The sequence below is a fragment of the Gobio gobio genome (assembly GCF_949357685.1).
Source record: "Gobio gobio genome assembly, chromosome: 12".
NCBI classification, from domain to species: Eukaryota; Metazoa; Chordata; class Actinopteri; order Cypriniformes; family Gobionidae; genus Gobio; species Gobio gobio.
Genome location: NC_137105.1, coordinates 51424890 through 51443200, shown reverse-complemented (window position 1 = coordinate 51443200; position 18311 = coordinate 51424890). Strand labels below are relative to the sequence as shown.

At 39.2% G+C, this 18311-nt stretch overlaps 1 protein-coding gene across 1 annotated transcript in view; it reads right to left on the bottom strand.

Annotated features, from left to right (window-relative positions):
• The window catches only part of dse (dermatan sulfate epimerase), a 43065-nt gene extending 25111 nt beyond the window's left edge, over positions 1-17954 (bottom strand). The window contains exons 1-3 of the mRNA XM_079830732.1: positions 17836-17954; positions 13329-13796; positions 1140-1393 (exon numbers count right to left, since the gene is read on the bottom strand). Of these exons, the coding sequence (XP_079686858.1) occupies positions 1140-1393; positions 13329-13750 (676 nt within the window). The 5' untranslated portion in view covers positions 13751-13796; positions 17836-17954. The remainder of the gene's footprint in view (positions 1-1139; positions 1394-13328; positions 13797-17835) is intronic.
• Positions 17955-18311: the final 357 nt, after the last annotated feature.

Sequence of the window (18311 nt, the reverse complement as noted above, 5' to 3'; positions counted from 1 at the left end):
ACTTTGACTGAAATAACCACTCGTTACAACCGAGGTATGCAGCAAAGCATTTGTGAAGCCACAACACACACAACCTTGATGCGGATGGGCTACAACAGCAGAAGACCCCACCGGGTACCACTCATCTCCACTACAAATAGGAAAAAGAGGCGACAATTTGCACGAGCTCACCAAAATTGGACAGTTTAAGACTGGAAAAATGTTGCCTGGTCTGATGAGTCTGGATTTCTGTTGAGACGTTCAGATGGTTGAGTCAGAATTTGGCGTAAACAGAATGAGAACATGGCTCCATCATGCCTTGTTCCCACTGTGCAGACTGGTGGTGGTGGTGTAATGGTGTGGGGGATGTTTTCTTGGCACACTTTAGGCCTCTTAGTGCCAATTGGGCATCGTTTAAATGCCACGGCCGACCTGAGCATTGTTTCTGACCATGTCCATCCCTTTATGACCACCATGTCCCCATCCTCTGATGGCTACTTCCAGCAGGATAATGCACCGTCTCAAAGCTCCAATCATTTCAAATTGGTTTCTTGAACATGACAATGAGTTCACTGGACTAAAATGGCCGCCACAGTCCCCAGATCTCAACCCAATAGAGCATCTTTGGGATGTGGTGGAACGGGAGCTTCGTGCCCTGGATGTGCATCCCACAAATCTCCATCAACTGCAGATGCTCTCCTATCAATATGGCCCAACATTTCTAAAGAATGCTTTCAGCACCTTGTTGAATCAATGCCACATAGAATTAAGGCAGTTCTGAAGGCGAAAGGGTCAAACACAGTATTAGTGTGTGTTCCTAATAATCCTTTAGGTGAGTGTATATACTGTATATATCTTTTTTTCTCTTTAATTAAAATGCCATAACTTGTTTATGATGAATGCAAGCTCACTCTGCAGTTAAGCCAAACACACTCAGATCTCTGTCCATTCCAGTATACAACGCTCACTTTTCACAATCCAGTTGTTTACTTTAGAACTGGACCAGACAGAATTTTTTTTTTTTTTTTTTTTTTTTTTTACATGACTTGAGCTAAAGGTATCATACTCAAATCTGAAATTTGATACAATATCACACATAAACCCATGCAAACGAATTCACACTGTGTGGACACACAACACTAAAGAAACGCTAGACTCACCTTGGTTCATGACCACAAGACTGCCAGTCAAAAGAGCCACACAATTGGTGGGCTGGTGGTTGTGGAGGTACTGAAATCCCCAGCCGCGGTGGTAAGACTTCTCATACATGTAGCGCGAGGCGTTCCCAATCACCTGCAGGAAACGCTCCTGCTCAACCTTACTGAGGTACTCATACAGGAAGTCGTATGCCGTAGCGAAGCCAACCAGAGAGTGAGCTATTGGAACCTCATCCCACGGGGCGTCTTTCACCATCCTGAAACAAAACAGCCGTCTTTAAGACTTCCAAACACTCTCACACTACATCTCCCAGCAACCACAGAAACACTATTTGCTAAGCCAGAAAATTTTTTTTTGTTTAGAGAGCTTAAAAGAGAGGAAAGCTGCTCAAATATGCTCACTAAACAGATTTGTGTTGACAGCAGGGATTTTATGACCAATTCCTTCTTATGCGAACTGACCAAAAAAGATCCTGATATTGATTTTGATCAGAAGTTCCGGCTATATAGAAGCTCTGCTATATAGAAAAAATACTGTAGGTTGGTTAACAGACAATCAAATATAATATTATTATGTGGTACTTCATCAATCAGTTCTGTCAGAGGAGTAGGTTTAATTATGCTTATTTTAATATCACATAATTTCTGAGAATGAATTGTAACACATTAAAGTGACAGCTCTACTCTTTTCCCATTCATTTTAGCCCATATGATTGTTTCCATGTAAAGTGGACAAAATAAAATATGAATTAAAAAGAAAATACAAACAAACTAATTGAATAAAAATAGAGCAAAATGGTGAGATAATGAAGTATTTAAGTGTAATAATGTATTAAGTATATTTTGCATTATACCGAACATGACAATAGACACTGTAATGTATTTGATTCCATTGAAATGCATTTTAATACACTGTAAAATCTACTTAGACTTACTCAAAAAAGCATGCAAACCGATTGCCTTAAAAAGCAAGTAAAGTGAAATAGGAATAGTGAAAAATGCTTAGTTAGTTAGTTCACTTAAGAGTTCTAGTGACTAAAAAAGATAGTATTTAGACGTATATTCCCTTCATTATGAAATCAAACATTTGTGATTTCTTGTTGCATCGCTGCATTCATAGGAATATAATTATAAGTTTCAAATGCCCAACCAAAGGGAACACTGTCGCAGAAATGATTTTATCTTCAAAGTAATTAGGATTCAGAGAAGTATTGAAAGGTTTAACCATTGTTTATTTCTTGCAAGAAAGGCATTTTATCGCAAACTTTCCTGAAAAGTGTCTGAAAGCTTTATACCCCCACCCTCGTGCGCACATCCTCTTTATTTTCTTTTGCAGCTTTGCACACGAAGGGTTCACAGAAGTCACGTATCAAAAACACATAAACATAGCATTAATCATGACATATTCCTTAATATAAATACACTCTGTATCTGCCTGTTGCCGGGCAGAAGTTTCTCTGTACTAGGCATTTTCTGTTATTTAGTTTCAGCCAAACTAAGCAGAACTTAATGTTCTCTGAAGCTTTACTTAATAATGCATTGGTTACTTGAAATTATTTGTTAAAGACTCACTGTAAAACATGATTGTGATTTTAACGGTATTTTACTGTAAAACTGCTACGGTGACTAACTGTAATAGATCTAACCTTACATTTCATTTCATTTTACAGTAAAATACCGTTAAATTCACAGTTTTTGGAAGTGAAAAAGAACAAGTCATTGTGTAATTTACAGTGAAACCCGTAAATTGACATTCCCAGAATTCCCTGCGTGACACTTTGCATTTGATGTATTTTAATTGCAATAACTGTTTCTTCTTTGTTTTTCTAATCAGTTATGTACATTAGGGTTTTATGTTACATCTGATGTTGTTAAATTAATGTTTATTGCATTTTTTAAAATTTCATGTGTTTGACCATGATGGTGTTTAGTGTTTGTGTGAATGACACCTTCTATATATTAGTATTGTCCTCTTCAAAGCTGCTTGTGATGAGCTTTGATTCATCACGTGATTCTCATCTCCACTGTGATTGGTGGTTGTCCGTATATATCAAAGGTACACAACAGATATTAGTATTTCAATAGGTTGGTAATTTAACATTATTTCAGTTAATGAAATATGTTTTTTTACCGTAAATTGTTTACAGTGTAAACATAATCATGACAATATAATCCTTTAAATTATACGGTTTTGAACTGTAAAATAATTTTTTTTTTAACCGTAATTATTACATTATAAACCTTTAAATTATATGGTGCTGTCCCTAAAAACCTAAAACGTTACTGCCGTATTTTTTACGGTAAAGTTCTGGCAACCACAGCTGCCGTTTTTTTACTCTAAATTTTACGGGGATTTTTTTTTTTACAGTGATGCATTCAAATTTCCATAACAACACTGATCACAATAATGGCGACTTCAAACTAAAACATTAGGGAAATCAACATCAGTCTATGAAATCAACGTATGTGATGTTCTCTCAAAATGTTCAGTTGTATTTACTATTCAACATTCAAGGTGACTTTGGGAAATGCCTGGATGCGAACAGAGAAAGACCAATCAATTCATCTTAACTTGGGTTTTCTGAGTAAAACGGCACAGTATGTGAATAGTACAGATTACTAGATTTTACATTTAAGTTAAGACATTAAGTAAAATTTAAGGTGTCATGAACTGGCTTTTTAAAAAAATGTATACTGTTGTTTGAGGTCAACTTATGACATTCGCGTGGTTTTTACATTCAGAAACATCATAATGAATAAGTAATAGGCTATTTTCTGCCTTGGTTTTGAGGCTCTCTGAAAAACACTCGGTTTTGATGGACGTGCCACAATGAACACTTGGAAGTAAACGCCCACGGCTAGGATTGGATAAGATTTGCATATTTAATGAGCTTCAGCTCCCCTGTCGGTACACGTGAGGAATTGTTTTGAAAGCGTCTGGAGAATCGCTCACAGGACTCGAAAAATATCTTTATCAAACAACAATGATTCATCTCTCATCCACCCGCGATTGATTGGAATGTTATTTCTGTATCATTTTGCCCGATCATCAGTGAATATAACCGCGAACCATACACAGACACACACACACACACACACACATGGAATGTGATTTCACTATAGCCCGTCGGCAGGCCAGTTATAGCCTGTCTGAAAAGCACATAGCCCTGTGACTTTAGGCTTTGCGAGCTGGCGTTACAAGTCCGAGTCTGATCCCGAATGAACCAATAACAGCTTCTCCAGCCTGTGACAGCGTGCTAAGGTATGTAATCAATAAATATCAAACGATCTGTAACAATGCAATACTAACACATGTAAAAACATGTTTTACCCACATAAGTGTGTTGCACCGTTCCTGTCGGATCCAATATAGAAGGCACAGCATTGTGTTTTAATCTCAACGAGGACGTTTTCAGCTCCAAAACTTTCAGGATATTCTTATATCACGATGAACTTTTATATACCAAAGGCTCAAAGGAAAGTTAATTTCTCAATTCATCACCCATTTAACTAAAAAGTGTTCACTGTTGGGTCTTACAGTGTAGGCACTAATGATTTGGTAACACTATATTTTAGGGTTCAATTCTAAATTTCAATTCTAAAAGTGATTCTAAATTCACTTTTACACAACTGGCCATTGAACAAACCCTTACGAACTTTTACTACTACCCTTTACAACAAATAAAATCAAAAAACCATGGTTATTGTAGTAAAACCATGGTAACCGCAAATTAACCATGGTTTTGCTTCTCTAACCACAGTTTAACCATGGTATTTGTGGTAAAACTGTAGTAAGATAAATGGTATTCAATTAGCAAAAAAAACATGGTTACTACATTTTTACTACATTAAAGTTTTGGTTCGTATTTTTCAATCAAGAGCACCAAATACAATGGAGCCATACTATGCAATGATTTATAAAAAAAAAATGTTAAACTTTATTCTGTAATCGGTCGGCAGCCATTGTAGAAAACTCAAAACTGGAGTAATATGGTTTCTCTTACGAGTGCCTGTCAAAAGCCTCTGCTTATTTTTAAGTTACATGCATATTACTAGGATATTGTCTGTTTATTAGTACTTTTAAAGCACATATTAATGCCTTATTCTGCATGACCATATTCTACATCCCTTAACCCTCTGGGGCTCTTCGGTCATTTCTGACCCGAATTTTTTTTTTAAATGTTAAAAATCGTAGCTTCATCGGAATATTCCGAAACTTGGTGACTTTATTGGTACTTGGTAAATGAACACCCAAACAAATTGGGGACAGGATTTGAAAAGTCTAAGTGGTCGTAAAAAAAATAGTCACACTCAGGACCTTCGGGTCAAAAATGACCCCCATAGGAAATGAATGGGAAATTGGCAAAAATATGAAAATACAGAGTTTTTGTGTGCATACAATCTACAAATCAGCCAGGATGCAGAAAAAAAGGACTCAACAGTGAAGGGGTGAATCTCTAAAACATCAAGAGTGCAAAACAGACAAAAAAACACACACACAAAAACACAATTAGCTTTTGGAATGGCACGCATTAATTTGTGTGTGCGTGTGTTTTTGTGTGTATAAGTGTGTGTGTGTGAGTTTTTTTGTCTGTTTTGCACTCTTGATGTTTTAAAGATTCACCCCTTCACTGTTGAGTCCTTTTTTTCTGCATCCTGGCTGATTTCTAGATTGTATGCACAAAAAAACGAATTTCCCATTCATTTCCTATGGGGGTCATTTTTGACCCGAAGGTCCTGAGTGTGACTATTTTCTTTACGGCCACTTAGACTTTTCAAATCCTGTCCCCAATGTTTTTGGGTGTTCATATACCAAAAATATACAATTTTTATTATATTCAATGGGAAAAAATTGGTCATAATTACTGCATAAATATTAATTATAAATCATAAAATGATCTCAAAACACCAAAAAAGAAAAGAAAAAATATTATTGAACAAAAATATATTTCATTGATTTTACTCAAATCTTTTTTATCTTAATCCCGCTCTCCGGGTCATTTTTGACCAGAAGGTCCTGAGTGTGACCCATAAATGAAGAACCCCAGAGGGTTAATCAAACTCAATACCTAAACTTAAATCCTTAAACTACCTTACTAACTATTAATAAGCAGTAAATTAGGAGTTTATTGAGGCAAAAGTCTTAGTTAAAGGTGAATATGTGTTCCCCATACTAAAGTGTTACCAAGAGCCGATTTAGATTAATACACACAGTAGATAAACAATGTCCATATAAACTAATGTCAGGAGATATATGTGATCTGTTTACCAGCATTACTAGGGAAAAAATGGAAGGCAAATGTATAGTTACAAACTTGCATGGCCTGCAGGTTTCATGTGTTTAGTTTGAGAACGACTATCTGTAAGTTATTTTGGTAAGAAAGTGTGCTTTGACAAAGCTATGAGAGAGCAGCGGAGGCCGTAGATCTGAATCAGACACAGCTTTACCTACAGTCTGGAGTGTGTGCGTAATAACGCCGACACTGTTATGAGTTCCAGAAGTTGGAGGTTTGTGTTAGGCTGGTCCTGGTTGGCCACTACATGCTGGCGGCAGTGTAAATGAGAGAGCAGAACCGCAGATGTTAACCCCAACCAACCATCCACAGCAACTTAAACAGAAACTCCAGCGCTGGAGTGGGTGAAGAAATACTCGCACTTTCAATATTTGGACTCACAAACACGTGTGTGCACACAAAACCCACATTCTGAAGAACAAAATATAATCCAAATATTCAAGCAACAGAGAAATTAAAGTGCCCCTATTATGTTTTTTTTTTTGAGTATTCCCTTTCTTTACTGTTTGTGAATGTAAACGTTCCGCAAAGTCGAATAAAGTTATTATCTCCCAAAAGAACCGCCTAAACGTGTTTCGAATCCTAATGCATTATGGATCTGTCACTAGAAAAGGATTTGCATACTGCCTGCCGATGTAACAGTAAATAATGCACAATTAAATGCAACTAACCCTCAACCAAATCCTAACCCTACCCTAACTTTAGAGTAAGAACATGTAGTTAATCAGTATTACTCACTACTTAAATATTTAATTATACTGTAACAATGACACCTTAAAATAAAGTGTAACCGCACAGTACACCCTTACGAAAATGAACCATGGTTTTACTACAAATAAAACCAAAAAACCATGGTTATTGCAGTTAAACCATGGTAACCACAAATTAACCATGGTTTTGCTACTCTAACCATAGTTTAACCATGGTATTTCTGGTAAAACTGTGGTTATATAAATGGTAATGCATTATGGATCTGTCACTAGATCCGCCGATGTTGTACATCGTCGCCCATGAGGCGGTTGAGTTTTGGAACAAATCGGATGAACGAATGATTCAATGACTCACTCGTTTCTGTGACTCAAGACTTGCCAAAGACTGAGGCTAAGTTATAATTAAGCATAAATGTCCTCCATAAATATTCACAGATATTAAGACTTTGTCTTAGCTAAATTATTTAAGACAGCTGGCGATGTGTCCTAACCCTAGTTAGAGCCATTTTGCAATTCTTGTTATGCACACACTTTCCAAATAAGAAGGAATCTGGGTCAATGTGATTCATAGTTAAATCCATCAGTTTATTTTTATTGAATACACTGAAACTAGATATTGTGGGGGATAGCAATAATTAAGCTTTTGATGGATTTTGATGGGCTACATAAGCTTCCAGAGGATTATAACAAGGGCTTCAACAACTAAAAACGGTTTACGCTCTGAAGGCCTACATCTCAAACCATAGAACTGTCCTATTTCTGAGTTTTTTCCAGTTTTGCAGTTATTTTTGGCCATTGTATAGGAACAGACTGACCTTAATATAGCAGTGACACCGAGCGAGCGATATCAGAGGCGAGGCACACGTATAAGAAGCATCAGATACAAGTTTAGACACGTCAGAGACAGGTTTGGCTGAGTCAACATTTTGGAGACATTGTACAGGATATGGTTGAAGCAAGTATTATCAAAATGCTCACAAAAGAGTATTAAAGGTACAGTTAACACAGGGAAAACCTGTGCGCAATCAGCAGTCCTGATTCATCAAGAAATGAGCTCTTTTCTACCAGTAAACTCAAACCACATGTTTCAGGAAAGAGAATCCTTGCGGCCTTGGAAACATGGAATGTGTGAAATTGAACAACAATAATAATGATGGTTTATGCTTATATATTAGAAAGTGTTGCCCTTAGTGACCTTATCGCAGAGTGACAAACATGATTTGTGCTATATTTGGATAGTTTCTAAACAAAAACGCATCCAATGGAGTCTAGGCCAATATAATGGGTGTTTACTGTGTTTCATCTGGTTTTAAGAATAGCACACTTGGCTTTCCTTGAAGATCTTGCAACACATGCTCTTGGGTGAGAGTGTGTCTTCGTGAAGCATGAGGAAAAATGTGTACCTTGAATGCAATGCAAGTCGCAAGCCAAATCTATAAATCTAAAGGATGGATTTGCAGAAAGCGACGGCTGCATAGGAGAGGTTTTGCAACAAATCCTCAAATAGAGATTTGGAGAGTTTGGTGTGTGTTTTGTTCATTCATTACCACAGACATGCACTCTCACATTTAGAACAATCTGGATTCATCGACATGAAAATGAGGATAATAACCTCTTTGTGTATATGCAGCTGTTTGAATCTGGTTTTCTAAGAACATGAGTATGCCTGGAACCTATTGTCTTAAATGGTTCCTATCCTATGTAAAATAAGTCTCTGATGTACCCAGAGTGTGTACGTGAAGTTTTAGCTCAAAATACCCCACAGATGTGTCCCTTTAAATGCAAATGAGCTGCTGCTCCCCGCCCCCTTTCAGGAAGAGGGCGGAGCTTCAAGAGCTTGTGTTAGCAGCTACGATTACCTCACGCAGACACACACACTAAAAATGTCCGAAACTGTTCAGATTTTTATGTAAATGTTAGGGTTAGTGATGTTACTAACTCGTTGTAGTCCCTACCAGCCGTTTGTTGTAGTCCTTAAAAAGAGATTTCTGTAGAAGAAAAGATCTCCCTTTGCTTTGAGCTTTGAGCGTCGTAACACTCACTAAAGTTAAACAAGTCACATCATAATCAACCGCCCCTTTATGTTCTAAGAAATTCAATATGCTAATAATTTTTTATGATTATTAATAACAATAAGGATATAAAATGATAAATAGATAACAAAATTGGTGTTTTGTGGCTTTTTCACTTTAAAAAATAGTTTCAACTTAAAAAGCAGTTGCAGTTTTAATTGACAACTTGAATATTTGAGTTTTCCAGGGAAATTCTAATGCTCAGTTTTATATATTTTTGAAAGAACTAAGTGTTTTTAGCTAAGAATAAACAAAAAAAAGTTACACAGTGTAGCTTTAAAGCAATCTATTGTATAAAGTGATACGTAAATAAACTTGAAGTGATTTAGCTTGGCTGGAAGGCCAAATTGCAGAGCTGATGCAAACATTGGAATAATCAATGCATTCATAATCATAACTGCTTATTTATTAAGGCGTTAATTCACCCCAAAATCACGAGGGTGAGTAATTAATGACAGAATTTTCATTTTGGGGTGTACTAACCCTTTAAGTGTTTATGAAGAAATGAAGATATTTTCAATGAAATCACACGTGTTGCATATCAATATTTTCGAAAAAATAAAGTGGTCAATTATGTTTTTTGGTGCTTCGTAAAATCCACTGGAGTCACATGGAATGCTTTAAAGGGGACATATCGTGACTTTTTCCGTGGTTAAGTGCTATAATTGGGTCCCTAAAATCATATTATAATATTACCGCCCCTTAATCTGCACGTTTTCACCCACGGCGCCGCCATTTTGTTTTTGCAAGCGACAACGGTGTACCAGTTCTAACGCCACGGCTAAAGTAGACTAGAGCAGCTAGTCATAAAATGTCTCATCTCTTTAGTTAAACATTATAATTGTTCTGTTTTTGTGCTGTGATAATAAACTCCCAGCATCTGAGGAAGCAGATTCATTTAGTTTGTGAAGGGAAAGTGTCCAAGAAATGAGCTTAAGTCATATATGTTGGAGTGAATCATTGTACACTGGACTGCTTTGCAAACGAGGGTCAGTAAACACAGGATTTGCACAAAAGTTGCTTCTTAAAGATGGATCAAATCCAACTCTTTGTGATCCAACTTCATATCCAGAACACGTAAGTACCGCACTTTATAATGTGTGTGTTGGCAAATGGCCTTTGTGAATGTGCTAATGTGGCTAAAGCATTGTCTCTTACTGTGTTCACAGAGAGCAGAGCTTGTTATTTTTAACCCAAACATGCTCACCTGTACAATTCAGAAGCGCACTTTTATTACTTCTTAAAAATAAAACGAATGACATAGCTCTGATCTCTGTGAATACAGACACAATGGTGACTTTATCCAATGTGTAGCGTCCTAACCAGCTCATTCACAAAGGCGAGGTTGGTCAAAGAGTTGATATTTATCTACTCGCGGTGTGAAGTAGAGGTCTTCACGGAGCCCCCGAGACCCGTGGACCCGGGACCCGTCTATATTTTAAATGATCAGCCGGGTCCGGGTCGGGTCCCAATCTATTACTACGGGTCCCGGGTCTGTTTAACATTGTGTGCAATACCCGAGTCGATCCGGACTCGGAGAACACCTGCCCGTGATCAGAGTCAGTCATGCAGCACTGCTTGTGTGTTTTTTGTAACTTGCAACTGTAAAATTAGGATAAGAAAAGTGTGAGTCGGGAAAAAAGGTTTAAAAAAAAGAAAGAAGAAAAACACGAGCGATCTCTCTCTCTCTTGCTCGCTCGCCTCACGCGCTCTCTCTCTCTCTCTCTCTCTCTCTCGCTCGCTCTCTCTGCAAGCGCACGGTAATAATAATGGTTACCTTCATGAGTGATGTGTGAAAAAAGCTAAAAAACAACGAATATAAAGAAGTTAAACCCACGGGCACCTCTTCTGTCCGGGCATCCTTCATGCATATTGTGGACAAACATGAGAAAAAAGTAAGTGCTGTCTACGTGTGACGCACTGTTGAAGTTTGATTTGAAATTATATTTAAATAATATATTTAAAATCAGCAACAAAATCTCAGTTGAACTGTCACAAATGTTTTCTATGATGCTCAAATTGCGTAAAAAAGCTCATATTTCAGGTTGCTCCAGCCACCGCGCATGTGCAGTATCAAGCGCGTGTCATTTCTATGGCAACCCGAGCTTCCGCTGTGATTGACTTTAATAATAATATGAATGAACCGTCTTATTTCTTAAAGTTTTGGTGGTCAGGCTCGGCTCACAGAGATTATAGCAAATAAATAATGCGGACGTCAGCGGCCACCGAACGAGCAATCGTTATTATAGTTCAAAAAGGCAAACAGTCAAAGTTATTATGCGAGTTAACTCGAGTCGAAATGCAAATCTGCAAAGACGCATTTGTCATCCGTCACCGTGACATAAAGTGGACTTTTAAAGCTGAAATGATGAGTGAATTAAGCATGCTTGGAATAACAAGAGAGGAATAACATGGATTTAACTTTTTGGCAAGGATGTAATGAATCACAAGTAACGTTACAAGGAAGGGAGACGACGGCTAGGTAAGACAAAAAGTTATATTTTTCATAACTTGTTTATTGACTTGTTAATATCAGTTATTGTGGAATATGTGACAAACGGGTCCAGTCGGGTCTGTGTCTTCACGCCGTGTTCGGTTCCAGCTTTTAAATAATAGACGGGTCCAGGTCGGTTCCGGGTACTACGTTTTTGGCATTTCTCGGATCTTCACGGGTCCGGGTCCAGCTTTTGAAATAATAGACGGGTCCGGGTCGGTTCCGTTAAGCACATTACGGGTCTCTTCGGGTTCGGGGATGAATTTTTGGACCCGTGAAGACCTCTAGTGTGAAGTTCTCCACACTCCAGTAGTTTTTGTCGTTTATCCAAACTAGTGTGAGCTGTAAAGGCTCTGGCCCATTCTGAAAAAGGGGCGGAGAGCCGCAAATAATTTGCATTTAAAGAGACACACAAAAACGACGAGTTTTTGCTGCCACCCAAATAGGGGCTTTCCAAACATCCTATAATAAATAATCTGTGGTGTATTTTGAGCTGAAACTTCACAGACACATTCTGGGACTTATATTATATCTTGTGAAAATGGACCCCTTTAATGATGTCTTTCCTACCGTTATGGGCCTTGAATGTGTAATTTGCATATCAAAAATATCTTCATTTGTGTTCTGAGGATGATCGAAGGTCTTACGGATGTGGAAAGACACAAGGGTGAGTAATTCATGACATTTGAACCCTTTAAAGGGTTAGTTCACCCAAAAATGAAAATTCTGTCATTAATTACTCACCCTCATGTCGTTCGACACCCGTAAGACCTCCGTTCATCTTCAGACACAAATGAAGATATTTTAGTGTAAAGCTGATGCTGAGAAAGGCTTCAGATAGGCCTCCATTGGCATTCAGTACATTTACACTCACAAGACCCATAAAAGGCACTTAAAACGACGTTACAAAGTCCATCTCACCACAGTGACTCTACAATAATTTTACGATGCAACGAAAATAGTTTTTGTGCGCAAAAAAATCAAAATAACACCTTTATCCAACTTGTTCTTGTCTTCCGTGTGTGTCTCCACGACGCATGCGCGAGAATATGACGCAGATCCGCCGTTCGGACACATGACCCAGAAGCGATTTGTTTACAAGCAGAGGAAGACGCGCGTATCTAAGCTGTTGAATTCTACATTGATCGTGCTTTAGGTCTCGGGGTAGTTCTCAAAATCAGGCTAAAGTGTGCATTTCATGGATTCCCGAAACCCGGATCTACGTCATATTCTCGCGCATGCGTCGTGGAGACACACACGGAAGACAAGAACAAGTTGGATAAAGGTGTTATTTTGATTTTTTTTTGCGCACAAAAACTATTGTCGTCGCATTGTAAAATGATTGTAGAGTCACTGTGGTGAGATGGACTGTGTAACGACGTTTTAAGAGCCTTTTATGGGTCTTGTGAGTGTAAATGTACTGAATGCCAATGGAGGCCTATCTGAAGCCTTTCTCAGCTTTCAACAAAAATATCTTCATTTGTGTTCCGAATATGAACGGAGGTCTTACGGGTGTCGGACGACATGAGGGTGAATAATTAATGACAGAATTTTCATTTTTGGGTGAACTAACCCTTTAAGAAGCACACCAAACACACAAGCTCAGACACGCGTTATTTTACCAGTTGGGTTGCGCAGCCATACGCTCCATGTATTCCTTGGCTACATCCAGGGCACCGGCGCGGTGCGGGTACAGCAGGCAAAACATAGAGAGCAGGCCTAAGTTGTTCCCATAGACTTCGTTCCAGCGGGCACTAAACTCGGCAGGGTTCCAAGGGGGCAGGTACTCCTCTGGGCGCTCTAGTATAGCCTCCCCAGCCTCCCGGATCTGTCGGGCCAAGGCCTTGTGCGTCCCCACTGCGGCCCGCTGCAGCTCCTCAACCTCTGCCCGGCCGAAGTACAGCATGGGGTGCGTTCCCTCGTAGTTCCCTCCAAGGAACGGGATGCCTCCGCTGGGGTCCACTTCAGCCAGAGCTGGGGATGCCAGAGTCCACAGTGCACTTATAAAGAACACTGTTGGTGCACCACGGGTGTAAGTTCTCATTCTGGCATCAGAGAGTGAGAGACCACATCCCTTTGCTCCCTCTCAGCTGAGGAGACAGAAAGAGAGACGTTATTTTCCCTGCGTTACACCGAATGCCTGCAGTAATTAGACCCAGCTGTAGGGCCGATCTCTCTGGGTTTCTGCACTTTTTTGAAACTGAGCCAAAAGTTCACTATACTGTTGTTTTTTTCTCCAACAGGCTCAAGGAAACCCCGCATGCCTGAGAGCTCCCAACATTCGGCACTCAAAAACCTTAAAGGTCAACATGTCTGTATGATAATTGAGTAGTGTTTGAGTAAAGTCTGAGCACTGCTGTTCCTCAACCGCTTTCCAGAACACTCCTGCCATTCATTGGTCAGTCAAATCTCACACCGCTGAATTCAATCAATGATGTTGGTTTGGCTGAAATGCTCAAACGAAGGGCTTGAGGAACGGCTGCTTATCACGGTCCAATATATATACTGCATATACATAAATGCCTCAATAGCGACTATTTCTTTGGGGCCGCAATACGCAAGTCATCCGCCATATTGGAACAGTCAAAGCCGCTCGGTAAACATTCGAGCACGAGTTGATGTGTGTGGAGACACATGTATGATTATCTATATTTGCAAAAGACTTCAGCAAATTTTGCTTAAACTAACATGAAGGCGTTAGCTAACACGACACGTTACCGTTAATATTGAGTTAATACATATAAAACACAACACATTCTCCACCAACCTGTGAAAGGTTATCCCATTTATGAGAATTTAAAGTCCCAATGAAATCAAAACGAAAGTTTTTTGGCTTTTAGTATAGAGACAGAGCGTATTTAGGCCACGCCCACACCGGGGGGGAAACAATCCAACGCTCTCCATTGACTTTGCATTGCGGGAGGCTGCCTCATTGTCATTTCAGACTTATAACAAAAAAACAGAACAATGTCTAAAAGCTGATATGTGACAAAGTGTACAGCAGACAAGCTAAAAAACACAGAAATAAGTTTTTATAAGCTGTCGACCCAAAAAAACGAGAGTTTAAGGAGACAAAAGTGGATAAAGGCAGTAAAACGTGATGCTTCAGCAGAAGAATGGGTACATTTTGGGATCCTGACACTCAGTGTGTCTCAGTATGCCTATGTGTGCGGTAAATATGTTGTCAATGTTAAGTCAAATATCCAAATGTCAGTTTTATATATGATATTTCCTGTCTCTGATGACGTTCTCCTCTAGTGTGTGTACTTCTCAGTGTAATATAACGTGTCTCAATGGCCTGTATCCACTTTTTTGTCCTTAAACGCTCGTTTTTTGGGTCAATAGCTTATAAAAACGTCTGGGTTTTTGCTTCTGGGTTTTGTTTAGCTTGTTTGCTGTACACTTTGTCACATATCAGCTTTTAGACATTGTTCTGTTTTTTGTTATAAGTCCGAAATGACAAGGAGGCGCTTCACACAATGCAAAGTCAATGGAGGTTGAAGTCGTTCGATTGTTTTCCCCCCCGGTGGGCGTGGTCTTCAGATTATGACGCGTGTCGCTCTGTCTCTATGAATATGTTAGCCTTATTGTGTTATCTTTAAACTAGTGTGCTCCAAAACAACAACAAAATTCGCATTTAAAATAATAAGCATTCAAAACTTACAGTTTTGAGGAGAATGAAGTCTGGTTTCACGTTAGTGTCACCGATCCAGTGACACGATAGCACAAAGCGGATCATATGCGCAAGTCGATATGTCCCGCCCTGTCGTCCTGTTTCAGTGGAAATTACGCATTGAATAATTCTGCGTGTTTGAAGGCACTTCAGTGGGCCTTTAAATCTCTGCAGTTTCACAACCAGAAGCTGTGCAATGTTGTGGCATCATTGACTCTTACTGTGATTGACGACACACTGACCGTGACCGTTCCAAGATGGCGGACGGACCAATGTGTCTGCAGTGGTTGAATGTGGCATCTACCTATGGCTGCACCATCATCGAGTCCTACATTTAAGCTTTTACGTGTCTTGGCGACGACCGTTTTTCCCGTCGTTAAATTAGCAAAAGTGAATTCGGACACGCCCAAAGTGGACTTGCACTGTGCGCTTCAGACCACGTGCTCGGATAGTTAAAATAGGGCCCATAATGTCGGCCCAGATACGGCCCACATCTGGTACACATTGAATCCACGTACCAGATGTGGGCCGGATCTGGGCCGACACTATTGGCTCTCTAGGCTTACACAATGTGTAAGACTCAAAAACTTCTGTCAGCCACAGCTTAGTTTTCTGCAATAATCCAAAAGCCAATGGAAAAATCCTGTTGGAATTTGGGACTGTGCACATTCTAATGTTTAAAGGGATAGTTCACCCAAAAACGAAAATTAGCCCATAATTTACTCACCCTCAAGTCATCCTAGGTGTGTATGACATTCTTCTTTCAGACGAACACAATCTGAGTTATATTACAAAAGTCCAGGGTAATCCAAGCATTATGGATTTATAGTTGCTCTGTTTTTGAAGTCCATAAAAGTGCATCTGTCCGTCATATAACTGCTCCACGCGGCTCTGGGGTGTTAATAAAGGCCTTCTGAAGCGAATCGATGCGTTTGTGTAAGAGAAATAGCCATATTTAAAACTTTATCAAGTAAACTTTTGATGCCATTTTCCTGTGGTTCCAGATTAATTCGTCTTATGCTTTTGATAATGCAAGTTATCGGCTCCAAAAAATACAACGGGGGGTTGTACATTTGTTAGCCTAGCATTAGATGTATGGGAATGCAAACCAATAGCTTTCTCCAGGAATCACAGACCTCGTTGGCTTGGACAAACAAAGCCACAGTGTTTACACTTTTGAGGAAGTCAACCTACGAATGGCTTGCTTATAGCTGACTTGGCATACCAGCGGAGAAAGGGGAAAGCAAATTAGCGTTCATGAAAGTGAGAGTGATTAGCAGGACCTTCAGTCACAGACTATTGATTTGTTTTGATCGGCTGCTTTTAAGCCTTGAACTTGCTGATATTCAGCGAACCACAACTGCGTCTTTCCAACAGCCGGAATGTGAGTTCTCTGCTCCTCCTCCAGACTGACTAACACGCCGCTGGTCAAATGGAAAATTAGCTGGTCCAGTTTTATGGGGTGTCTAGACATGTGTCCAGCACAGCCGGTATCTATTACCCATAGAAACACACACACACACACAAAATCAGCCTTCACTCCAAATATTATCCTCCCATCCTGTTACTCAATATATGAGTGATCTAATCACAACTTCTGTGGCATCATGAATGCATCATTTCCTTCCAGTTAGCACTGCGCTCATTGGGTTGCAGATCAATCTTTACGAAAGCGCATAGGGCAAGTCACAGCAGTGGCCCTTGACCCCATAACCTCTGCATTCCTGCTAAACATATGGTCAAACAACTAATGCTTGCATAAGCTGTGTGTGAAGGAGCTGAGCACACACACACACACACACACACACACATTCAAAGATGTACATGATTGTTTCAATCCAGCCTACATGAAAAAATACTATAGTATATTATAGTAAAATTACAGTAAATGTACTCTAGTAAATACTATAGTGTTTTTGAACCATACTATAGTAAAGATACTACAGTAAAATGTAGTATATTATAGTATTTACTACACTTTGTTAATTTACTGTAGTATATTTACTATAGCACGGTTCAAAAACACTATAGTATTTACTAGAGTAATTTTACTATAATATACTATAGTATTTTTTCATGTGGGAGTTAAACATATACATCTGTAATGGACTTATATACAGCTATGATATAGAAAAACACATGCTATATATCAGATATAGAGATATTATGTTCTACAGATAATCGACATTGTTGTTGTTTTTCCACTAATGACATTTTCAATGATTGCAAGTCACACTGACCGAAAGCTCTATGAAAACATTAACTACATTCAAATAAAGCAATTTAACCAATGTATTTAATAGTCTACTAATAACAAGGGAACTATATAATTAACTTGTTTGACTTCGTGTGGGGGTTCACTGGTGGATTCTCAGAATCAGAGCTCTTTAAAGAAAGCTACAACACATCAAAACTTCTACCAAACAGAAAGGAAGTTCAATTTTGAGCTCCGTTACCTCTCAGATCCACTTGCGTTATCTTAACCTTCCCCAAAAGCGCCGAAGTCATGGGTCTCATGCCTGATGGAAAGCATCCGCTGGCCTGAAAGTGTTAGTCGTCAGAACCGCGATCAGCTGCGCCGAGAGAAAGAAGAGAAACCAACCCAGCGTCACATCTGCGGGAGGAGGAGAGGAGAGGGAGGGAGGAGGGGAGATATACGAGATATGTTCATTTCCCCCCCCCCGTCACTCTCTCTCTCTCTCTCTCTCTCTCTCTCTCTCTCTCTCTCTCTCTCTCTCTCTCTCTCTCTCTCTCTCTCTCATTGAAGCACTTCTATTGCAAAGTATACAACCTTGTGAACAATTGTATTTGCATACAAAGTAAATTACAATGTTTAATACAGTGGAAAGAGATACACATTTAAAGGGGTCATGAAATGAGGAATCCATTTTTCCTTGAGCTTTTGACATATAAGAGGTCATCAGACTATAAG